At 35.4% G+C, this 25,893-nt stretch overlaps 1 protein-coding gene across 2 annotated transcripts; it reads left to right on the forward strand.

Moving 5' to 3' along the window:
* The first annotated feature begins 1,027 nt into the window (after positions 1 to 1,027).
* dus2 (dihydrouridine synthase 2) lies at positions 1,028 to 23,142 on the forward strand. Of its 2 annotated transcripts, none has more exons than XM_059334904.1 (16): positions 1,028 to 1,111; positions 2,392 to 2,529; positions 2,609 to 2,654; positions 3,744 to 3,835; positions 3,948 to 3,991; positions 7,551 to 7,611; positions 9,117 to 9,164; positions 9,328 to 9,393; positions 10,160 to 10,230; positions 11,359 to 11,445; positions 14,855 to 15,023; positions 18,351 to 18,472; positions 18,581 to 18,721; positions 21,473 to 21,560; positions 22,165 to 22,238; positions 22,342 to 23,142. In XM_059334904.1, exons 2-16 carry the CDS (start codon positions 2,407 to 2,409, stop codon positions 22,598 to 22,600), a joined length of 1,491 nt encoding a protein of 496 aa, XP_059190887.1. In that variant the 5' UTR covers positions 1,028 to 1,111; positions 2,392 to 2,406; the 3' UTR covers positions 22,601 to 23,142. The 2 variants fall into 2 exon arrangements, with proteins under 2 accessions (XP_059190887.1, XP_059190888.1); XM_059334905.1 differs by having other exon boundaries at positions 1,079 to 1,111; positions 2,396 to 2,529.
* Positions 23,143 to 25,893: the final 2,751 nt, after the last annotated feature.

Here is a 25,893-nt window from a genome sequence, read left to right on the forward strand (position 1 = left end):
GAATTGGCAACTATTTTGATAACCACTTCAGTCATTTTTCATGTAAAAACATGTCACGGTTCTAGCTGTTTTTCCTTTTAATTATGTTAATACTTTTAGTGTATTAGTAATATTGATGATATGATTATACTTATACTTACTTAACTATTATTATTATTGTTATTATTTTGATACGTAGAAGTAGCAGTAGTATCAGCTATTGTTTTAGTGCTGATCTATTTTTTTTTCATATAATGAACTTTATTATAAAAGGGTTGTACATACAAACAATTGTATATACAACAGCAGACAGGTGCTCCAATATGTATGTATCATCAGAAATAAATAATAAATAAATCACAGTAAATTAAGGTTATTATTAGTAATGCCAGTAAACTTAAAAAAGTAGGGAGGATGATAAATAAATTAATCAATAACATGACAGGAAAGGGAAAAAACAAAATAAAAAAAGGCAACATAATGTAAATACATTATTGTTCTTCGAAAACTGTCGTATATATCTGTAGATGTAGTGCATTGTTAAGTGTCAATTAGTGTAAAGGATTTCATTTACTCTTTAAACTCATGCAAGAAACTTCTAAAGTTGGCTGGAGTTTTGCGTTTGTGTATTTGCGTTTGTGTGAGAAATTTGCCAAACAAAATGAATAGGTTTGTAATAAAGGTGATGTCATTTTTCTCCATGAACAAAATACATGATCACACTTCTACAGTCAATGAAGATGTTTATCTTGATTTTACACACTATATATTGTTCAAGTTGAGTCCAGAAATTGATAGATCGGGTACAGTGGTAGACTAAATGAGTTCAGTTCCAATAAATGAGTTTCTGGTTCCATATTGCAAAAACTGCATTTGTTTTCAATATTTAAAAATTTATTAAAATTAAAAAAAAAAAAAAAAAAAAAGTTATTTTCCTCTTTTCATAAAAAGTATTACGTATATGTTTGCTTTTGCATTTTGGAATTTAGTGCTTATCTAATAAGGAGCTATAAAATGATGTCGTCATGATGACGTGAGTCCAAACAGGAAGTTTAAACAACACGCTTCATTTTTACCCCACATGACCACACGCTACAGCTGCTGTCGTCAGTATTAGAGAACATAAATGCCGGTGAGTGTATTTGATGCGAAGTTATACAATATACAGACAATCATTTGAATAACCATAGGCGTCGCTACCTTATCAAACTCTAGTTTGGCTATTATTATGTTGAAACTGTTGTGTTTATGGAGCAGCTTGAATGTTAGCAATAGCATAGCTCTGATCGATCCGTTTCACCAAACTCCTTAAAGAAAAGTGGCAGTTTAAAGGTTGCATGCACGTCGGTTAGCGGATAGGGCAAACAGAGCATACATTTATATCTTTTACTATTTTTTATGGCTCTGTTGTTACTTCGGCATTTTTTATTAATTCGGAAATTGCGATTCACTGTCAATAAACTCTGAATATTATTTTGCTCTTACTGCTGGATAAGAAGAACGACTTGCCGACCTGTAGGCTATGGGACCGGTACAAAAAGTTAACAATATTAGTCATATGTGTGGCGTCGTGTGCTCATTGTTTGCCGTATTAAAGATTAAATCACACAGATTCAGGTTTTATGTTGAGGGTGTTTAGTTGTCGCCTGTTACGTGCGTGTGAGCTGAAACCGCATCAAATGCAGAGATTTTTGACCTGAGTTTCGCCTGATCTGTCTGGTGCGAGAAAACCAAGCTGGTCCCGGTGTTGTGCCGTATTAAGCCCCCCCTCAGATCTCTTAATATAACACAGATCTCTTATTCACGAGTAAATGTCAAAAAGGACTAAATGCTCATGTTTAATTTACTACAAATGACAACGTACACACAATGACAAAAATGATATTCTCATTCCATGTCACGTTCTGTTTAGCGTCCAGTTTTGTGTTAATGATTCATGTTTAAATGCGCTCATGGATTCCACAATAGTCATACTTTCCCACAATCACAGTCACAGATAACAAAAATCGGGTAAATGGTTATTGATGTCATGAATTAATAGCCTGCTTACTGTGTTGTCTTCCATAATATTTGTAAATATATATAATATAAACTCCTAAGTATGTGTTTGTGTGAGTGTATATATATATATATATATGTATATTGAAGTGTCAGTGTGTTGTTTTTTTTCTTGGTCTACTTATCATTGAATATAAACTCCTAAGTATGTGTTTATGTGAGTGTGTGTGTGTATATATATATATATATATATATATATATATATATATATATATATATATATATACGAGGGGGTGCTTTTCAAGGCAGGGGTGCTTAATACGGCACAACACCGGCAAAGAGAACCAAGTAGTTCTTAGTGTTAACCCAGTGTTAACATATAGGTGCTGGCTCATCTGTGTTGTTAATTAACAGGAAGACTGAACCGCTATGATGGAAACAGGCCGGCTGAGCTTCAGTAATATCACCGCCCTGGCTCCGATGGTCCGGGTGGGGACTCTGCCCATGAGGCTGCTGGCCCTGGACTACGGAGCTGATGTGGTTTACTGTGAGGTGAGGATGGAGGCTTTGACAGGGAAATACATCTGGTATGAGTGTTAAAGTGTTGATAACTCTGTGCTGTCTGTTTCAGGAATTGATCGACATTAAAATGGCCCAGTGTCAGAGGGTGGTGAACGGTGAGAGTCTTGTTATTTTACTGTTAATCAAATCAAATCAAAATTACTTTATTTATACACCAGGGGTAAATTCAGTTAGTCTGGTAGAATCTTTGTTAAAATGAGACAGCCTGATGGCTGTAGGAGAGAAGGATCTTTTGTATCTCTCCGTCCTGCAACAGAGAGAGAGGAGCCGTCCACTGCTGTTTTTTTGCTCCATAAAGGTTTTGTGTAGCAGATGATCTGGGTATTTCAGGATGGCCTCCAACATGTTGACAGGTCATCTCTCCACCACCTCCTCCAGTGTGTCCAACCTGGCTCCAACCACAGAACCAGCTCTTTAGACCAGTCTGATCATCTCTGTGTGTGATGCTGCCTCCCCAGCAGACTGCAGCATAAAACAACACACTACCACCACAGACTGATAAAGCATCTGCAGCATCTCACTACAGATGTCCAGAGATCTGAGCTTCAAGAAGAAAAAGAGGAGGCTCTGCCCCTTTTTGTAGAGAGCGTCTGTGTTTAGGGACCAGTCCCACTTATTATCCAGGTATACACCTAGATACTTAGAACTTGGCACCACCTCCATGTCCACCCCACAGGTATCCACTGGCTGAAGAGTGGGCTTGACCCTGTGGAAATCTATGATAATTTCCTTCGTCTTTGAGGTGTTCAGTAGGAGATAGTTCTTGTGGCTCAGATCCCTATATTCAGATTCCTGTCCATTCCTGATACACGCCACAATAGCAGTGTCGTCCGAGTACTTCTGGATGTGGCAGGACTCAGAGTTGTATTTGAAGTCCGCTGTGTACAGTGTGAACAGGAGTGGAGCCAGAACAGTGCCTTGTGGAGCCCCTGTGCTGCTCATTATTGTCCCAGAAACACATTTCCCCAACCTGACATACTGTGGTTTTCCTGTCAGGTAATCTGTGATCCAGGAGACGAATGTCAGATTAGATCCTCATTTTTCCCTTTTAAAAAAAATAATAATTTTGTTGAAGCACTGCTGGAGGAAACCTGGCAACAACATCTCCCCACTGTAATTGTTGTGCGCGTGACAATTAAACACCTGAAACATTAACCATATTTTATTGTGTGTGTGTTTGGCAGAGGTTCTGGAGACGGTGGATTTTGTCGCTCCAGATGAACGAGTGATGTTCAGGACTTGTGAAAGGGAGAAAGACAGAGTCGTCTTCCAGATGGTGAGACAGAAATCATCTGGACCAGAACACACTGCTGTTTGAATCCCATATTCGCTGTCAGTTTGCTGTAGATTCACACTGAGTTTTCTCTTCTTCTTCTTCTTATTTCCAGGGAACTGCTGACCCGGACAGAGCGCTGACTGTGGCCCGGCTCGTGTGAGTTCACAGCTCTATTTCTGATCCTTAAACATAGTTTTAATTGACAGTTTAAGCTTTAAACATAGTAGTAGCTGTTGCTCTACCTCAGTGCTGTAAAATGTGGGTCAATACGGGAACATGGAAAGAACAGACTGCATAACAATAGAGGACATAGTTACTGTGATGTCACCTTTTGGTTTGTGGACTTTGTTTTCAAAGCCACAAGTTTGGTGTTTTGCTGTTGCCATCTTGGTTCTTTGCAACCAGTGCATGCATCTGCAAAACAGATTGGGAGCCATGGTTAGCAAGGGACAGTTATTCAAAGTAGTGGTTTAAACTTTAGTGTGGTTTAATCCAACCATATGCAGAACAATGTTCAAATGTTACAGGAATGTTACAAAGAACTTTTAACAATCGGAAAACAAACCCTATTTTTTTTCAGCTAATTTACTCTAAATGGGACCATAATTTACCAAATGAACTTCATGCTGTATTAAAGAAGACTGGAAACTAATGATTGAGACCATCAGCTTATTAGGAAAATGTTCATTGAGATAATAAATCAAGTCACAAGTATGGGCATTTTCTATAGAATTAACTATAGAGTGGTCAGACTTCTTTTTGCAACCAGCAGAGATGCCCCCTGCTGGCCCTTTGAAAGAATACAGGGCAGCTTTTTGTGCCCGCATGTTACTTCTTGGGAAACACTCTAAATAAACAAATAAATAGTATAAAAATAAGTTGCTTGACTGTATCTCCAAATGATTAAAAAGACCACTATGTTTCATTTGGTGGCATATTTCAGAAATAGCTGCCATGTTTTCATCACATAGCTCAGCTTAAAATGAAAACACATTTGTAAAGTCAAATATAATAAAATGTATTAAAATATTTAAAATACAGGGTGTCCATTAAGTTTCTTTACAACTCAAAAAAACTATTAAAAAGGCAATTTAAAGGACAAATATGTGGAATTTATTACAAAATGAGGAGTAGATACTGAAGTTTTCCCCCCTCATTTAATACACCTCTACATGGGCACCATTAGTTGCACAAATCACATCAAGAGTCACTCGATTTTCTTGTCATGTTGGCTGTAGGGTGTCAGTCTGTTGTCCTCCTCCTCGCTTTCTACCGTCAACTCCAACCACCGTCCCTCTGGCTCGCCGCGAGTCAAACTGAGGCACGAACATAGAGAGAAACTGTCCCCCGCAATTTTGTTTGAATAAACCATGATACACACTGGCCCTCATTTATCAAACGAGCGTACGACAGAAAGTGAGCGTAAAGTGGGCGTACGATCATTTCTACGCAAAGCTCTGCATTTATCAATTTGGACGTGAGCGGAGGGTACGATCAGATCTCACGTCTGCTCTCAGCTCGTGTACGCAAATCTGAGTCAGCGTGAAGTCCACACGTCTGAGACGGAGAATTGATCTTAGACTATTGTATCGATGCCTGGAGCTGATTAAACTCTGTGGTGTTTTGATTTTTAATGGTGACAAAGCAAAACATTTTATACACACACCACAGAATGCACAGTAAATCTTTGAGCAAACATTCACAAAAACCCTTTTCTTCTTAGATCACTTTTTATTTCTTGGTGTCCAAGTTCTCTCTGGTTCTGTCTTCAAGACGTTGCTCCTTAAAACTGCATTTGCATTGTCTTACTTATGTGGCATATTGTCCGTGTTTTCGGCTCATCCGCGCTCCTCCGCTGCTCTGTGGCCGTGTTGATTGGCGTTCATTCTGCCCACTCGGGTCGACGAACAGTCCAAGTTTTCACTGTAACTCCCTCCAAGCACCAGGCAAACGCAAGTCGGTTTCCTTCAACTGATTTATTTTGAGCGTCATTCATCCATCTCAAAATCCACCGTGAAAACTGCACATAAATTATAATGAAATAAAGGTTAAATCACATTCACAAACATTACATTCCACAAAGTAAAATACAGATAAATTAAACAAAATACCTTGTTGGCTGCATGCTACATAAAGGGAATTATATTTTATCCTTAGTCTTCTTCATGTTAATGATCAGTCTGTCTTGACAAACAATTCCATCTGAACCATTGTTCATGCTTCCCGGGAAATCCACACACGAACCGAGAGCAGCCAACGAGACTTGGGTGACTTAGTTCACCTTCAAAATAAAAGCATTATAATGTATACCAAATAAAATATAATTTAAAGAAACAAATACAACTTAAATTAACTCCTTTATCTGTTGCAATAAATTGGCAACAGTTACATTTAGGCTACATCATTTATCACTAAAACATAATTTAAAATAAATACAACCTGCAACCGGGAAATTCTTTAACAATAATACTAGCCAAGGCTATTAAATGTTGTTGTCTTCTGCTATTAAAGGTTTACCGTTATCTGGTAAACATTTAACACAACACCGTTATCCTTCCGGACACCGGAGTGTGTTCTTCACCACTGGTGGTGCCCAAATAGAAACATTTCCAATCAGCGCTGCCACACACTCCTCTGACTGGGACAGAATTATTACTAAATGTAAATAATTGAATAATATCTCTCCATCATAATAATAACTATATTTGGATATTATATAGGCTATTAGGCTTTATATATCACAATATATAAATGAAATATTCCAACCTCACCAGGAGTTTAATGCTCCACTGCTACTCTGCTGACAGAGATTTTTTTTGCTGCCAAACAAAACTAGTTTGTTGTTGCAGCTGTTGGACGTCAGCGTTTCACTTTCTGCCTCTGAGAAATTCCTCTTCTTTTTGAATTAAAGCTTACTTTAAAACACTGTTTACCTCCTTCAACCAAAAAGCTGTGAAAACTTCTAAGTCCGTGCTCCAAATGTAAAATATTCACTGAACTTGTTTGAGTTTATAACTATAAGTACTTTTATTTCATAAACCTCCCTCGCTGCGTAATTCTGTAATATGTCTATATTGCTACTGTTGTTATTTGTAATGGTGTACTTTACTAATAAAGCTGACTTTAGGGGGAAAAAATCGTCTTTTTGGCCGTATTGCTCCCTTCGGTGTCGTAAACTCTCGAGGCGAACCAGTTGAATCGAGTATATATTATATATTATATATCTTAGGGCGTGATCTTAAAATGAGGCTTGTTTCGAGCCGCCACATTTATCAACAGCTGATCATTCTCACGCTGTGATTGGAGAGATACGATCGTTTGATAAATCCCACGTGAACCCTGTTGTAAGACGAAATATACACTCAGACCTGCGCTCGTTTCTGCGCTCGTTTCTGCGCTCGTTTCTGCGCTCGTTTGATAAATGAGGGCCAGTGTGCCTTCTCTTGAGGAGCAGCCATTTTATAGGGGTTCATTTACCACTAACTGTTTCATCAACAGGGTACCTGAAATACACAAATGCAATGTGATTTAAAAACGTTGATAACCACTGGGTATATACAACAAATCTGTTTCAAGATATCTCATCAATTACCTTTGTAATATTTTTTTTTAATTGTAAAGAGACTTTATGGACACCCTGTACATCAAGCCACTTTTTTTCCCATGATGCACTAGTGAACCTACTGGTTAACGAGCTGATCTGTTCGTTCTGTAGGGAGAAGGATGTGGCAGCTATCGATGTGAATATGGGCTGTCCAAAAGAATACTCCACTAAGGTGAGTTCCCTGTCTGAAGCCAACATGCTGCTAAATCTGCTCTGACCTTCTTCTGGCTGCGACTTCTGGCCAGGGAAAAACCGTACCTCTGTCCTAGGGACCTGGAGAAGGTTATTCATGCTTTTATTTCAACAAAACTAGATTTTTGCAACTCGCTGTATGTAGGTTTAGACCAGCGCTCATTTCGACGCCTACAACTTGTACAAAATGCTGCAGCGCGTCTTTTAACAGGCAAAAAGAAACGTGAACACATAACCCCAGTTCTGACCTCTCTACACTGGCTTCCTGTCCGTTTCAGATCCTGATGTTTGTTTTTAAAATTTTAAACTGATTGGCACCAGCGTATTTGGCTGAACTCATACAGGTTCACAGACCGACCAGAGTTCTGAGGTCTGCAAATGAGTCCTACCTGGATGTGCCTAAATGCTAAAAACAAATGGCGATGGATCTTTTGCAGTGGCTGCCCCGAAGCTGTGGAACAGTTTACCGCTGCATATCTGGTCGTCAAAGACCTTGGACATTTTTAAATCTTCTCTTAAGACTCATTTTTTCATATGTGGAATTTATTACAAAATGAGGAGTAGATATTGAAGTTTTTTCCCCTCATTTAATACACCTCTACATGGGCACCATTAGTTGCACAAATCACATCAAGAGTCACTCGATTTTCTTGTCATGTTGGCTGTAGGGTGTCAGTCTGTTGTCCTCCTCCTCGCTTTCTACCGTCAACTCCATGTCAGCATCAATTAATCACAATATACCCCGATTCAACAAAACTTGGTCTACATTTATTAAAAAATTCACCTCTACAAATGCCTGATCCCAATTCCACATAACTTTTCAACACATCTCCTTCTTTCACCCTGAAAAATCCACATATATATACAAACACTTACTTAAATACAAAGTACACACACACTTTCACACACACCCACACACACACATCTGTAGCATTTACATAAAAAATTGGTCTGTCTGTCGGTCCGCTGATTTGCTCATCAGCATATACTGTATGTATGGCCACACAATAACCCTCCTCATACCTACTGTCAGAAATCAACGTAAACAACAACTGGTGTTGTAAATATCTACTCTTTATTTTTATTTTTTAAATTATTTACCTGATTTTCTGTTCAAGTTGTTTACCTTTTTTTTGTTATGTAAATAAAAATAAAGTTGTCCTCCAAAAGTGTGTGTGGGGGGGGGGTGGTGGGCCAAAAAAAAAAAAAAAGACTCATTTTTTCTCCCAGGCTTTCGAACCTGTGTGAGAAGAAAGTTGTTTCTGTGTGTTGTATTGCACGTCTCATCTCATATATTATTAGCTGAAATTGTCTTTTATTTTTATTTGTGATTTTATTGTTATTCATTTATGTATCTTGTATTGGATTGGATTTTTTTGTTGTTATCCAGTTATGTAAAGCACTTTGGTCAACCTTGGTTGTATATAAGGTGCTCTAGAAATAAACGTGACCTTTGACCTTTGACCTCTGGCTGACTTCTTGCAGGGCGGGATGGGAGCTGCTCTCCTCTCACATCCTGACAAGATCGAGGCGGTGAGTACTGTGTCTCTGTATTTAAGTTTTAGAGCCGGTCGGCTCAGTGGAAGCTGGAAACTTTGTGAAGAAAACAACCTGAAAATCCAACTAAACTATTTGAAATACATTTTATTACATACAGAAGAAACGACAGCAGAGTGACTTCTTGTTTTGTTTGTAGATCCTCAGGAAGCTGGTCGCAGGAGTCTCCATACCGGTCACGTGTAAAATCAGAATCCTGCCTACTGTAAGATTTCAAAAGTGTATTACTATCAGTTTATGTTTGCTTTTTGTCAAACAATATTTTTTATTGTTGGCTTGTGATTTTTTTTTTACTGCTATTTTATACTTTATGTTCTTCATTAGGGTTTTTATAGTTGTCAGTTTTGTCTCGAAGTGTCCCCAGCAAGGTTATAATAATAGTTTTGGATTTTTCATTAGTTTTAGTTTTAATTTCGTTGTCAATTTTTGTTTTCAAATTCAGTTAGTTTTAATTAGTTTTTAGAGTGAGTTTGCTAGTTTTGATTAGTTTTATTTTTTGGGAAAATGCTTAGTTTTAGTTTAGTTTTTATTAGTTTTAGTGTTAGTTTTAGATTTTTGTAATGGGGTATTTTTTGGGTGCCAGATTCAATAAGGTCACAATAAATGTTTCCTTTGTTTGCTTTGTCTGATCCATCTCAGCCCCAATAAATTTACTAAGTCCTAAAACCAGAAAGATGAAATAGATTTCATATCAACCAAAAAGGTTTATGTATTAAAAAAGTTGACAGAAACGAAAACTAAGGACATTTTCACTGTAATTTTAGTTAGTTTTAGTTAGTTTTGTAACCACGCAATACAGTTTCAGTTAGTTATCGTTTTTTAAAAAACTCCCGTTTTTATTTTTATTTCAGTTAACGAAAATATTTTTTCAATTCTAGTTTTCGTTATTTCGTTAGTTTTCGTTAACTATAATAACCTTGGTCCCCAGTAACATCTCCTGTAACTGGTTTCATGTTTTTCACTGTTTCCAGTTGGAGGAGACGATCAGTCTGGTCCGGAGGATTGAGAAGACGGGCATTACTGCTATCGCTGTTCACGGCAGGTAAACTGTTTGGAGACTATGTGAAATTATATTTTTACTAATGTATTACACTGTATCAACAATTGGTATTTTCTCATATTAACATTCTACTTTTTTTTTCATTTTAGTTCCATATCTTATGGCATAAATTTACTGTTTTATGTATTTTTTTTTATTTTTATGTTAGACATTTAACCCTCTATGGTACAGTGTTGCCCTCAGGCAACATACCCATTTTTTGGCCTGTCAAATTTCTACAATACAGGTTTTTGAAAGATGCGATACTTTACAAAAAGGGGGAGAGTATAGGGAACCACTAGCAATGCTTTAATTTGTCATCATTTGACCTCCAGGAGGCCATATTGAAACCCTATTTTGCAGACTTTTCCGTAGGAAACAGCTTTGCACCGTAGGTGACCTTTATTTTTGATAGTTTCATCCACTAAGACTGTTGAAGACATTCATTTCAATGGGCCGTTGGTTCAATGGTTCAGTGTTGCCTACAAGCAAAATTCAGACAGGAAACCAGTTGAAAAAGTTCCTTTTATAATGTTATTAAATTTAAAATGTTACGCATTGAAGCTACTGAATCTTTTACACATGTTTATTAAATAAATGATGTGAATGTGTGCACCGTTTTGGGACAATGTTGCCTATGGGCAACAAACCCAAAAAAATGACTGACATTTCTTCAGATTATGTTTATTTAGTCTATTTTAAGACAAAAAAACACTCCAAACATATTTTTCCTAACTGGCATCATAATGCGTACCATAGAGGGTTAACTTTTTGGGTGACTCATCATGCTGCATGTGCACCTCGTATATGTTATAATTCATAATATATTTTTGTGTCTGATACAGTCGACAAAATCAAATGATCAGTATTGCAACCATATTGAAGGGCTGACTATTGGTACTTTCACATCATATTTACACAATGTTTTTTCTGATAAGTAATCATCAGTGAGGTGGATATAGGGACTAGGTGGGTAATGCAAATACAAGAACAGTTCAGAAAAAGACAACTTTACTGTAATGCAACCTTTAAAACCTGGAGAAGCAACACACTGTCATGTTATGAAATCTGAGTCTTTTTCACAAATTCGATACATTGTCCAAACTAACTTGCAGCATTTGTGTGTTCCAGGTTGAAGGAGGAGCGTCCCCGGCACCCCCTCCACTGTGATTACATTCAGGCCGTCGCTCAGGCTGTTTCCATCCCTGTTATCGCAAAGTAAGCCTCAACACCCCATGTTACGTCCACTGACTAAACCCAGCCAGCAGACAATAACATAACAATCAGAACATTAAACAAAGTCAAAAGTGATGTGAACAAATGATGATTTATTTTACAACAGCAAAAGAAAGACACACTAAGGTGGGGGAGGATGGGACAAGTGATTGTGCCAAAAGAAAGTTGAAACAAATATAACAAAACAAGGCCTATCTAAACTAGCTGTGAAGAAAAACAAACAAACAAAAGGCCTAACTAACTTATCTACAAAAAAGGCTTTTCAAAACAATACAGGGGTGGCACAACCAATAAACTAATGGAGTAACAGAGAATAATCTACGTGATGCAAAATGTACAGGGTACCCCCAACTTACCTAGTCCCAACCTCACCACCACACAAACCAATTTTCTTAAGCAAAGTCACGCATGCATTGAAAAACCAAGAGAGAATGAAGGCCCAAGATGTCCTCCATTTAAAAGGGTCTCTTCCATTGTGATTGGCCAGCTGGGGATGCAGGGAGCCAGTAGTCAGCACAGCCTGGCTACACAGTTAGCAGCTCATCAGTAATCACCTGCAGGTTGTCATCCCAATCACTGACATTCTGAGCAGGAATCACCTGAAAACACAGGAAAAGGAGGGAGGAGAAACACAAAAACACACACATTGCTGCCTAACACGTAACACCCCATGATCCTTTTGATCTAACAAACAAAAAAGGTGCCAGTTCATAAAAAAGTGCAATAAAACCAACTTGTAGAGACCTTAGAATAGTTTAGGCAGATAATCCATCCCAGTAAAAATCTATCACCCATCTTTTCTTTTATTAACAAAGTTGTCTTGTCTCCAGTTGGTACCACATTTTAAATCAGGAGGGATTCTTGTAAGGAGTCAGGCTGTACAAACCACAGACTGTATATAAATAATGGACGTAGTCACCGTGATGTCACCCATTGGTTTGTGGCCCGTTGGAAGCATCGAGTTCAGCGTTACACTGGTCACCATCTTGTCGCCATCTTGTTTCTGATACGGGGAGCAGACCATATCTGGACTGTGGAGGAGGAGAGGGATCTGATCACTGACTACAGCCTCTCTACACCTCAACCTGACGCTGCTAATTCATGTTAGCATTAATTGGAGCATTAACTGTATTCTGTCCTCAGTGTGTGTGAGTGTCTGTACACACATCTACAGATAGCGAACACATTCCAAAAGAAGGACAGAAACTAGAATATTGTTCACAGGTCTCTAGTGTTGTCTTTCTCTTGAAATAATTGTAAAACTGAAATTACAGAAATAATACAATATATTAACAGAGACAACATGCAAATAACTAAACATTGAAATTATCAAAAAACGTGAAGATAACTTACAAGCGATCCTTTTCCAAGGCAAAACAGTGAAGTATAAGCTGACCTCATGGAATGAAGAGATCAAAGCTTTCATGATCAAAAGCTCAAAATCATGTGACTTAACCCACCTATCACATCAAAGACTTAGACAAGAAAAAATAAATTACCCTTAAAGGCACACACGCAAAGTTTACACAGAACATGACAAACTGGGATGTTAGTTTTTTTTTTTTTTTAACTTTCTTTTTATTGATTTTTCAGTGAAAAACAAAACACAAACATATAATTATACACACAGAACAGGTACATCAGACAGGGTCATCCATGGCAAAATACAATGGCAGGTTTTATTCTAAACAAAGGGCTGGCAGAACTCAGGTCCAGTGACACAAAATACCTTCGTTTGTGCTGTCCACAAGGTCACCGGTACAAAAAATAAAATAAAAAAGAACCCCATAACAAGCGGAAATGGAATATATATATACATATTTATATATACTGGGGGAGAAAAGCTCCTGACCCAGGGGAAAAATACAATAATATAAAATAAAAAGATTTTCCCACACTGAATATGCAATCACCTCTCATACATGTAGTCCCTCCATTTCTTACAGTATTGGTCACCTTTTTCAGTACTGTATCTCAGGGAAAATGTTAACCTTTCCATGTTATAAATTTCTTTAACTATTCCTATCCAGTCTGAAATTGTCGGACACTCCTTGCTTAGCCATTTTCTGGTTATTGCCTTTTTGCTACTAGCCAATAATATTTGTAATAGGTATCGGTCTTGTCTATTTATCTTAGTTGGTATGTTTCCTAAATATATAACTTGGGATGTTAGTTTTGGCAAAAAAACAAAAACAAAATGTAAGTTACTTACCTCAGAAAACTGAACAGCCACTCCTTGGAGTGTCTGTTAGTCCAACCAAACGCTGAACAAGACATTTTTACTGAACAAAACGTTCAAATAAACAAAAGATAAATTAAAGCTGCAAGCAGCGATGAACTGGCCTGAGATACAAAAGATAAAAAAAACCTTTATATTTAGAAGTGTTGGATAATTTATCTTGTTTTAAGAGTTAATTTCTTATTTTAAGCGTACAACATGCTTATTTCTAGATTTAACAATCTTAATTGAAGAAAGTGAAATTATCTGTCCATGCAGCAAGATCATTTCCCTCAGATTTAGTGTTTTTATCTGGTTTATAGACTAAACACCTTTTTTTGCAGTGTGCATTCATGTATATGTTGCCTTTTATTGCTGGAGAATATTTAGCTGTTATATGTAACGGAGTAGAAGTATAAAGTTGCATATAATGGATATACTCAAGTAAGTACAAGTACCTTGAGTTTGTTATTAAGTAGAGCAGCTGTTCTCAACCTTGGGGTCGGGACCCCAATTGGGGTCACGAGATGATTTCTGGGGGTCGCCAAATCATTTTGGAAGTCAGCTCTGTGTCCACTGTGTTAAAGTGTTCATGTGTTAATGTGTTTTAGTCTTTTGGGTCACTTAATGTCTTTTTTTTTTTTGTCATTTTGTGTCTTTTTTTTGTGTTTTTTTTTTTTATCATTTTGTGGTCAATCTGTGTCTTTTTTGGTAATTTTGTTTCCTTTTTTTGGTAATTTTGTGTCTTTTTAGTCATTTTGTGTCATTTTTTTGGTAATTTTGTTTCTCTTTTGGGTCATTTTATGTCTTTTGTGATCATTTTGTGGTCAATTTGTGTCTTTTTTGGTCATTTTGTTTCCTTTTTTTGGTCATTTTTTTTCTTTTTTGGGTGATCTGAACTGTGCGTGTGAGATTGTGTTCAGTGAGCGGGGGTCGCGGACAACATGCATGTTAAATTTGGGGTCGCGACTCAAAAAGGTTGAGAACTACTGAAGTAGAGTACTTGGGTAAATGTACCTAGTTACATTTTACTACTAGTTATGTGGTTTCAGGTGTCAGTCAGTTGATTTTCACAGCACACTGAAATAAATAGAAAACAGAAGTGGATACAAAATGTAAGAGCTTGTTTGTTAATTATTGACTAAACGGATCAGCGTGCCGTCTCTCCTGCAGCGGAGGTTCTCTGGATCTGGTGAAGACCAACGCTGACATCGAGGAGTTCAGGAAGGTGACGGGCACCTCGTCCGTCATGTTGGCTCGCGCCGCCATGTGGAACGCATCCGTGTTCAGCCACCAGGGACCACTTCCTGTGGAAAGGGTCATGGAGGAGTACCTGAAATATGTGAGTTTCTGCGTGATCATAGAAATACATTTTAATATGCAGGGTCGGAAGTATTAAATGTATTTATTAGAAGGGTTTTTTGTCACTATGTAAGAACCAAGGTTATAATGGTTTTGGATTTTTCATTAGTTTTAGTTTTAATTTCGTTGTGAATTTTTGTTTTCAAATTCAGTTAGTTTTAGTTAGTTTTTAGAGTGAGTTTTCTAGTTTTAGTTTAGTTTTTATTTTTTGAAAATGCTTAGTTTTAGTTTAGTTTTTATTAGTTTTAGTGTTAGTTTTAGTTTTTTTGTAATGGTCTATGTGTTGGGTACCAGATTCAAAGTGGTCATAATAAATTTTGCCTTTATTTCCTTTGGTTTATCCATCTCAGCCCCAATAAGGTTATTAACTCTTACAGTTCCAGGTGTTTTGAATTTTGGTTCTAGTGTAGACATCCCGGTCTCAGTAAACATATTCACCATGTGTTGCATGTTCAAATAGAAACACTGAATTATGAATGAAAAAAGTTGACAAAAACGAAAACTAAGGACATTTTCACTATGATTTTAGTTAGTTTTAGTTAGTTTTGTAACCACAAAATACAGTTTCAGTTAGTTATCGTTTTTTTTAAAACTCTAGTTTTTATTTCTATTTCAGTTAACGAAAATCTTTTTTCAATTCTAGTTTTCATTATTTCGTTAGTTTTCGTTAACTATAATAACCTTGGTAAGAACATATTTTTCAGTAAAAAGTTTGTGTGTAATAGTTAAAAACATTTTACTGTTTGTTTTTATTTCATCCTCTGAACCACACAGTCTGCCTGTGGGTTTGAAAGGTATACTTTCTTTAAAAACATCACCAAAATAAAACCATTTATCAAAGCCAGAAATTATTGCTGGATTTTCACATTTTGGAAGGTCCTTAAAACAAATTGTTTTTTTGTTTTTTTTGTTGTTTTTTGGGGGGAAAAATAACTGAATATAAGCTCTTCATACTCATATTTTATTTTAAAAAAACTACTTTATTCTACAGATCTTATTTTAAAATAAAAATCCTTTACACTAACTACATCTTGTAAAAAAGCATTCAAGCTAAGTGGGAAGCAATGAAATACTCCACTGACACCAACAGTCAAGTGACACAAATTTAGTGAAACTTGCACAGAACTGCAGGCAGTTTACACAGAGCAGAGAGGAGCGGTCAAGAGAGTTGTAAAAATGTGATTAGTTCAATATGTATAGCATGTGGAGACTATTTCTTTCAATATTGTTGACACTTGGAAAAAAAAGTTTTTTAAAGATTAAAATGTTTCTCATTTTTGTAAAAAAAAAAAAACAAATAAATTCAACTTGGCCTTTTTTGTTTTTATAAAGCATTGTAGCTGTATTTTATTGCACAAAATATACACTACTGGTCAAAAGTTTTAGAACACACCAACTTTTCCAGAATTTAATTGAAAATGATGCAGTTTAATGTCTCAGTCTACTCTGAAATTAATGCACATTTGCAACATTTAAAATTCTTTATTGAGCATGATAGTGTTTTGAAAGTAAAAAAAAGATTCAAAATCACATTTTATGTTGAACTAAAGGACTAAAAAAAGACACAAAATGACCAAAAAAAGACAAAATGACAAAAAAAGACACAAAATGACCAAAAAAAGACACAAAATGACAAAAAAAGACACAAAATGACTTACAAAGACATGAAAAGAATTAAAAAATGGACAAATAGCCCAAGACTCCATAGAGTTAAGTTGTTAACCCATTTCTTGTTCCCTGAAAGAAGCCTACTTGTATAATTCTGAAATGTACATTATTTTTCAGTTTTGGTTAAGCTTACCTTTTTTTATTTACCTCTGGCAGTTCACCACTTACCTTTGTACCCTTTCAAGCTGTTCATTTGACTTGAACTGCTTGAATTTCAATAAAAAATGGAAAAATTGGGGTGTTCTAAAACTTTTGACCGGTAGTGTATATTTTTAAGTTTCCCTATTTTTAGCTATGGCTGTGCTGTATCAATAGCGGTTCAGGACTCGTATATTGCAGTGTAAAACCAGGCCACAATATGTCAGATGTGCAAAAAATGCCCTGAAACTGCTTGGGGTTCAGAGGTTTTGTTTGAAGTTCCTGGTTGAAACCTCTGACTGCTCTTCTTCATCCTCCACTTCTATGAAAAACAAGTAGAGCACCCGGGATGCAAACTGATTGATTGTCTTTATTTCGAACATGCAAGCAAGTAAAAAAACAAAAAAACAACAAAAAAAACAAGTTTAAATATTAATAGATGAATAAATAAAAAACAAAACAAAAAAAAGCAAAAAAAAAATTGAGAAGACAGACACTTTCTGCAAGCTCGAAAGGGAGTAGGAAGAAGTAAAAAAACTTATCGAGTCCTACCCCTTAACAGGTCTCTATATCTATATCTATATATATATCTATATATATATATATATATATATATATATATATATATATATATATATATATATATATATATGTATATATATATGTATATATATATGTATATATATATATGTATATATATATGTATATATATATATGTATATATATATGTATATATATATATATATATATATATATATATATATATATGTATATATATATATATGTATATATATATGTATATATATATGTATATATATATATGTATATATATGTATATATATATATATATATATATATATGTATATATATATATATATATATATATGTATATATATATATATATATATATATATATGTATATATATATATATATGTATATATATATATATGTATATATATATATATATATATATATATGTATATATATATATATATATATATATGAATAATCAATATAGTCATATACAAATATTATAAACAATTATATATATATATGTATATATGTGTATATATATATATATGTGTGTATATATGTATATATATATATATGTATATATGTATGTATATATATGTATATATATACGTATATATGTGTATATATATATGTATATATGTGTATATGTATATATATGTATATGTATATATATATATATATATATATATATATGTATATATAGTATAAACAATTTATATTACATTGTAAATACCTATTCATGTATATTGTAAATTTCTATATAAATATAAATATTATAAACATAAATACAATTACCATGTGTATTACAAAACTACAGTCTACATATGTCCATGTTACAGAGGCTTTTCTAAATTTCTGTACTTTGTGAAGATAATGTCTTTATATTTGTTTTTAAACTGTCTTATGTTTTGGCTTTTCTGCACTTCCAAACTGACTGACTGTTATTGGTCGCGTTGCGTTTCACAGGCACTCCGATACGAGAACCACGCCTTCAACACTAAGTACTGTCTGTGTCAGATGCTGAGAGACAAGGTGGAGTCTCCTCTGGGGAAGCAGGTGCAGGCGGCTCAGACCAACGCTGAGCTCAGGTATAGGGCTTTTTTTTTTAATATATATCGTGCTAGTCATTAGAAGTGACAAGGCCAACTGCTGGTGTCTGATGTCACGCATCAGTGACGTGTTGTGTTGTGTTGCAGCGAGGCATACGGGCTGCAGGAGTTTTACCAGCAGCGGCAGGAAGAGCTGCAGGCCAAGAGGGACGCCCTGCAGAGCAGCAGCCAGCCGGAGCGACTGCTGATGGACGGAGACGTCACCACCATGGCCGTCAGGTTTGAGCGGTGAGTTTATGACGCTTAACATGCTCCTTCAAAACAAAAGTCAAACGTTTTATATGTATTATATGTACACTACCGGTCAAAAGTTTTAGAACACACCAACTTTTCCAGAATTTAATTGAAAATTATGCAGTTTAATGTCTCAGTGTACTCTGAAATTAATGCACATTTGCAACATTTAAAATTCTTTATTGAGCATGATAGTGTTTTGAAAGTAAAAAAAAGATTCAAAATCACATTTTATGTTGGACTTAAGGACTAAAAAAAGACACAAAATGACAAAAATAGACACCAAAAGACACAAAATGACTAAAAAAAGAAACAAAAAGACCAAAAACGACACAAAAAGACACAAAAAGACACAAAATGACCTACAAAGACATGAAAAGAATTCAAAAATGGACAAAATAGCCCAAGACTCCATAGAGTTAAGTTGTTAACCCATTTCTTGTTCCCTGAAAAAGGCCTACTTGTATTATTCTGAAATGTACATTATTTTTCAGTTTTGGTTAAGCTTACCTTTTTTTATTTACCTCTGGCAGTTCACCACTTACCTTTGTACCCTTTCAGGCTGTTGATTTGACTTGAACTGCTTGAATTTCAATAAAAAACTGGAAAAATTGGGGTGTTCTAAAACTTTTGACCGGTAGTGTATGTTAACATAACATACATGTTGTATGTTAACAACATAACATTTAGAATATTAAATAATGTCAGTACAACTTTATCATTATAAGAGCAACTGTGAGCAGAATATCACCATCTAAATACTGTTGATATGCTAAAGAACATATATTTTGTTGGGAATTAAGGATGCCTTTTTCATGAATAAATGATACCTTGCACAGGGCGACAAATGTGTGAATAAAAGGGCGTTATCATAAATGTTATCCCACCCATAAGGATATCAAATATGTAAGGATGAACCTGAGCAACACTTGTGTGGATCTCACAGTTCAAAAGTGTGGTAAGATGGCTATCAGAATTATTAATAATCATAAATAATTATTAATTATAAGAAATTATATGACTTGATTTGCTCTAAGTCATCACTCGTTGGGGGCACCATTCTGTAAAACAGAGGAAAAAACATAGCCAATTCACCTAAATCACTCTCATAAAGTTACTACACTATCAATTTGGAACACTCATTAGTAATTATGAATAAAATTATAATCAAATTTCCATATTAATATTTAGTAGTGGTTGAAGGAATCGTGAATTCTAGTCACAGAAGAGGATGGCATATCGTTCAGTGTACAACATTAAATAGACAGCATTTATAATCAAAAGGTATATATATATATACTACCGGTCAAAAGTTTTAGAACACCCCAATTTTTCCAGTTTTTTTATTGAAATTCAAACAGTTCAAGTCAAATGAACAGGTAAACAGGAAAGGGTACAAAGATAAGTGGTGAACTGCCAGAGGTAAATAAAAAAAGGTAAGCTTAACCAAAACTGGAAAATAATGTTGGCTACATTTCAGAATTATGCAAGTAGGCCTTTTTTCAGGGAACAAGAAATGGGTTAACAACTTAACTCTATGGAGTCTTGGGCTATTTTGTCCATTTTTGAATTCTTTTCATGTCTTTGCAAGTCATTTTGTGTCCTTTTTTTGTCTTTTTTTAAGTCATTTTGTGTCTTTTGGTGTCTTTTTTTTGTCATTTTGTGTCTTTTTTTAGTCCTTTAGTCCAACATAAAATGTGATTTTGAATCTTTTTTATTTTCAAAACACTATCATGCTAAATAAAGAATTTTAAATGTTGCAAATGTGCATTCATTTCAGAGAAGCCTGAGACATTAAACTGCATCATTTTCAATTCAATTCTGGAAAAGTTGGTGTGTTCTAAAACTTTTGACCAGTAGTGTGTGTATGTATGTATGTATATATATATATATATATATATATATATATATATATATATATATATATATATATATATATATATATATATATATATGTGTATGTGTATGTGTATGTATATATATATATATATATATATATATATGTGTATGTGTATGTATATATATATATATATATATATATATATGTATGTATATATATATATATATATATATATATATATATACATACTTTATTTGTCATAGTACCAATGTATTTACTGTACATGTCTTTCTAAGGCACACTCCAACAATCCTACCCCCAAAATGTATGTTAAAAAAAGTAGAGAAGAAAAATGAGAAGAAAAAAAATGGCGAGAAATAAAATAACATGTATATAAAATTAAATATTACACTATTGTAGGCTGGTGAACAGTGGTGATAAAATTAATTAACTGTAATATTGAGAAGATTAAATATAAACAGATGTGAATACTGCAGTATGTCAAGGTCACGTTTATTTTTTAGAGCACCTTATATGCAACCAAGGTTGACCAAGGTGCTTTATATGAATGAATAACAACAAAAAAATCCAGAAGATAAATAAATGAATAACAATAAAATCAAAGATAAAATTAAAGACAATTTCATCAAGTAATATATGATATGAGATGTACAATACAGGACACAAAAACAACAGTATGTGCGAATATACGGGTGCTGGAAGTATTATAGGCATGGTAGCAAACGCATGTATATGTCTCAGTCTGTTACAGTTAATATACCAGTATTATACATTAATCTGAAAGTACAAGTAGAGCTACAATGACGTCATTTGATAACTATTGTTTTCCCTTCACTAAACTGGCACATGTAAGTTGATGATCTGAATTGTATTTGTGGTTTCAGGAGGGAGTATCCACCTCAGATCACTCCGAAGATGTTCCTGCTGGAGTGGAGCCGCAAGGAGAAACTGGAGCAGCCGCTTTATGAGATTGTAAGAAACTCAGAGTTACTACAACCTGCCCCTTTAACTGACACTGAAGTATACTGTATGCTCAAAATATCTTAATTTACTGGCCTTTCCTAGCCTGGGTATACCCATACTGCCTTGCGCGCTCAAATTTAATTTCGAACCTCCAGACGGTCTGGCAACCAAGCCAGTTTCTTAGCCCTGTTTTAGGGATCCAATCACAGAGCGGGGAGGGACGGCAGGACGATGACGCGTACTACTCGGCACTTGGAAGCTTGTAGTTTTCCGGATCCAACATGGCTGCTGCAGACGCGAAACTCTCTTTAGAGCGAAAGTTGAAAGGCAAAAGGGTCTCTGGCGAGAGGCCCGCAGCAGCTTGTTTATTGCCCATAAAATCAGTGGATGTGTGTGGCTGAATGACATGAGGGGGAATAAAGCGTGAAAATAAATAATCTTGCAGAAAGCGAGAACTGGAGAAGCAAAGCAGCAAACAACGCTCTCATAGACACACACACAACAAACATCCATCTCTGTTGCTCTACTACGTCATCTGGTATAACTGATCTGATTGGCTAAGAGCTTGCAAACTTGCAGTTTGACGATGGAAGCTTGCGTGTTTTGTTTTCAGGTGCAGCGCTCTCAGGATCGAGCCTTTCAGTCGACCGTGACTCTAGCACAGAAGAGATACAGATCTTCACTGTGGTCGGTACACACACACTTAAAGAAATGGCACAATCGTAATGCAGCATGTAATGACTGCCAGGCACAGAGGGCTCTCATGTTGAACTATCTTCTCATTTTTCAGGGAGAAGTCGAAGAAATTTGCAGAACAAGCAGCCGCCGTCGTCTGTCTGCGAGTTCTGGGAATCCCCGAGGGTCGTATTGGCGAGGAAGACTCCGGCCTGGTCTGCAAGAGGAAGAGGGAGCAGAAGACTAACGGCACCACAGAGGAAGAGGGGAGCAGAAAACGACACGTGGCCGACATCCAACAGGAAACGGAGAACTCACAGATTGCTGCAGTGGCCAACGGTGACCATCGTAAACCTGACACGCCTCCACAATAACCGTACAATTTGTGAAACTTTTTTTTTGTTTCTCTGCACCAAAAGGCTTCTTGGTTGATTTTTGACGTGCCTCATTCTTTTCTGCACCTTTTCGAGACTCCGAGACGCAAATTACCTCAGACAAGAACAACAGCTATTAGCTATTTAAGCTATTTAACATGAATTTAAATGCAAAATGCAGTCTTCCACTGGGTGGATTGGGAGAGTGTCTTCATTGTTCATCCCTACTGATTGTTCAAAAAACAAAGACCTTTTTTTATTTGAATAGAATCCTTTTTTTTTTTTTTTTTACTTAACTGAAGACATTCAAGTGTAGACTCTTAGCCAGTAGGGGGCAGTGCTGAACCTTCACATTACAGTTTCATAATTTCAGATATTTCATAAAAACGTATTAATTTTAACCATGGTGCCTTACAGAACTTTTGTTTTAAATCCTGTTTTTGGACTGAACTTAATCTCAACATTTGTCTCCTGATTTCATCTTTTATTCTCTGCTGAAGGCAACAGATTTCGTTTCAGTAAAGTAGACGTATGGTGCCAGATGTTTTTGTGCTTTTTTTCCACCTCTGGATCTTTTTGGTGAAAGTTTTCAACTTCCAAATCCATGAATGAATTCCCAATGGTGGCAGGTGGCACCAGTGTGCCCTGGTAGCCTCGGCCACCAGTATGAATGTGTGTGTGAACGGGTGAATGAGTGCAGTCTGTAGTGTAAAGCACTCTGGATAAAAACGCTATATACACTCAAAAGTTTTAGAACACACCAACTTTTCCATAATTTAATTGAAAATGATGCAGTTTAATGTCTCAGTGTACTCTGAAATTAATGCACATTTGCAACATTTAAAATTCTTGATTGAGCATGATAGTGTTTTGAAAGTAAAAAAAAGATTCAAAATCACATTTTATGTTGGACTAAAGGACTAAAAAAAGACACAAAATGACCAAAAAAAAGACACAAAATTACTAAAAAAAGACACAAAATGACTTACAAAGACATGAAAATAATTCAAAAATGGACAAAATAGCCCAAGACTCCATAGAGTTAAGTTGTTAACCCATTTCTTGTTCCCTGAAAAAGGCCTACTTGTATAATTCTGAAATGTACATTATCTTTCAGTTTTGGTTAAGCTTACCTTTTTTTATTTACCTCTGGCAGTTCACCACTTACCTTTGTACCCTTTCAAGCTGTTCATTTGACTTGAACTGCTTGATTTTCAATAAAAAACTGGAAAAATTGGGGTGTTCTAAAACTTTTGACCGGTAGTGTAAGTCCTGTCCATTTACCATTTACCATTTAAATCCTTTCATTTTCATGTTAAAGGAACGGCCCATGTTATTTTTTTTATTTTATGAAAAGTTAGCTGCAGCTGATGAAGTCTCAAGTAAAACTATTAAAAAGACATTAAAAGATCCAAACTGTTTAGATGACACGTTCCTTCTTTAAGATAAACAAGGTGAATGTGTGCAAAATTATCAAGTTATAAAAAAACAACAACACATTTACTAAAGTACTGTCCTTTAGTGCAAATTTGAGGTACTTGACAGCTTTAGTCAATTTACAAATTAACTTTTTTTTTTAAATTTTTTTTTATAAAAGTCAACAGTGAGTTACTGTTGCTGTAGCAGAAATTATGAATTGATTGGCTAAAATTTTACGAGCATTTTTCCTGTAAAAACATTTAATGGTTCTAGCTTTGCAGATGTTGAGTTATGGGATGTTGGTTTGCCTAAACAAACATTGCAAAGGTGTCACTTTGAGCTCTTGGGAGTTGTGGAACCATATCTCACTATTTTTCTTTTTTTTTTTGTGTTCAATATCTTTGAGTTTTTCATATAGCAAAAACGACAACAAAAAAATAAAATAAAGATAAATACAAATATAAAGCAATCGGCTGGAGAAACATGAATGGAAGGTTATGACATGTATTCAAAAAAATAAAGCTGTACAGATTCTGCTCCTTCGCATATATACAGCATGTCATTATTATTATGAGTAGCCAAATATACATTACACAAACCAGCACAGACAGCCACAAAAACAAACAAACAGAGCTGTCTTAGACAAAAACAACAACCATAACAACAAGAACCACGGGGGGTAAGCCATATCATACATAAATTTGAAAAAAAGAGATCATATATGATACATAGAGATAAGTGGGGGGAGTCCCCCTAGAGACAGTATCCACAGAAGCATCATATTATCTCACTTATGGTCCAGCAGGCCCTTCAACACAATGGCAGTTAGTCTCGTACCAATATAAGTCAGAAATGGGGACCAGATTCTATAGAAAGCTTCAGTCATACATCTGGACCGATATGTTAAGTATTCCATGGGTAACATATCAAAAATAACTTTATGCCATCCAGCTATTGTGGGGGGTTTACAGTCTATCCACTTCAGTAATATGTTCTTCCTTGCACAAAAAGTGAGAATAGAGAAGAGTCTTTTGGAATGTGCACTTTTAAGTTGTGTGTCTGCCAGTCCAAACAGTAGACACAACGGGTCTTTTTTGGGTTTAATGTCAAAAATTAGTTGTAGTCGGTTTTCTACATCTTGCCAGTATTTATCAATATATCTACAAGTCCAGACACAATGAATAAAACTCCCCACCTCAACATTACACTTAGTGCACAGTTCTGATTTACTGTTGTCCAGTTTATGTCTAAACTGGGGGGTTATTTTTCTTTTTTTTAAACCAAACAGTCCATTAATGGAGAAAATATTCAGCAGATTAATAATTTAAGAAAATAATTTATCATTTAATATTTCAAAATGAGCTCCACCTCAACGAACTACAACATTAAAAGTCTGCTATTACAAGAATGCATGAATGATATTCTAATGACACCATATACCTGCTTTAAATACTTTTAAAACGACATTTTCCTGATTATACTTACACACGATTACTGAAGTACCATATTTAATGTTGTTTAAAACAGATTAGTTTTTTTTTTTTTTTTTACATTGTAGAACAAGGATGTGAATACTTGCTCTACCTCTGGCCTGATAATTAAAAAGCCTTTAAGTCCTGAATTGAACCTGATAGATAGAGACACCCAGTTACTGACGTCATCACCGGGCTGGTTAATGGTGCCTTCAAGGGCACTGGGGAATATGACCTTTTTTGAGCACGCATATGAACGAATACAGCTGTACTGTCCCACGCAGGAAATAAGTGTCAAAGCAGCAAAAGGAAGAACAGCAAAGATGTGAGGCAACTTATAACTAGAATATATACAATACAGTATGAATATCTACTACACTACCAAGCCTAGAATGTGCAAAT

This window comes from Centropristis striata, chromosome 6 (genome assembly GCF_030273125.1).
Source record: "Centropristis striata isolate RG_2023a ecotype Rhode Island chromosome 6, C.striata_1.0, whole genome shotgun sequence".
Classification (NCBI taxonomy): Eukaryota; Metazoa; Chordata; class Actinopteri; order Perciformes; family Serranidae; genus Centropristis; species Centropristis striata.

Excerpts from the sequence above, each read along its gene's own strand:
- dus2 (XM_059334904.1), top strand. The coding sequence starts at position 2,407 with ATGATGGAAACAGGCCGGCTGAGCTTCAGTAATATCACCGCCCTGGCT. Across the intron at positions 2,655-3,743 it reads GTGTCAGAGGGTGGTGAACG|AGGTTCTGGAGACGGTGGAT; the intron begins GTGAGAGTCTTG and ends TGTGTTTGGCAG. Across the intron at positions 10,231-11,358 it reads GCTATCGCTGTTCACGGCAG|GTTGAAGGAGGAGCGTCCCC; the intron begins GTAAACTGTTTG and ends TGTGTGTTCCAG.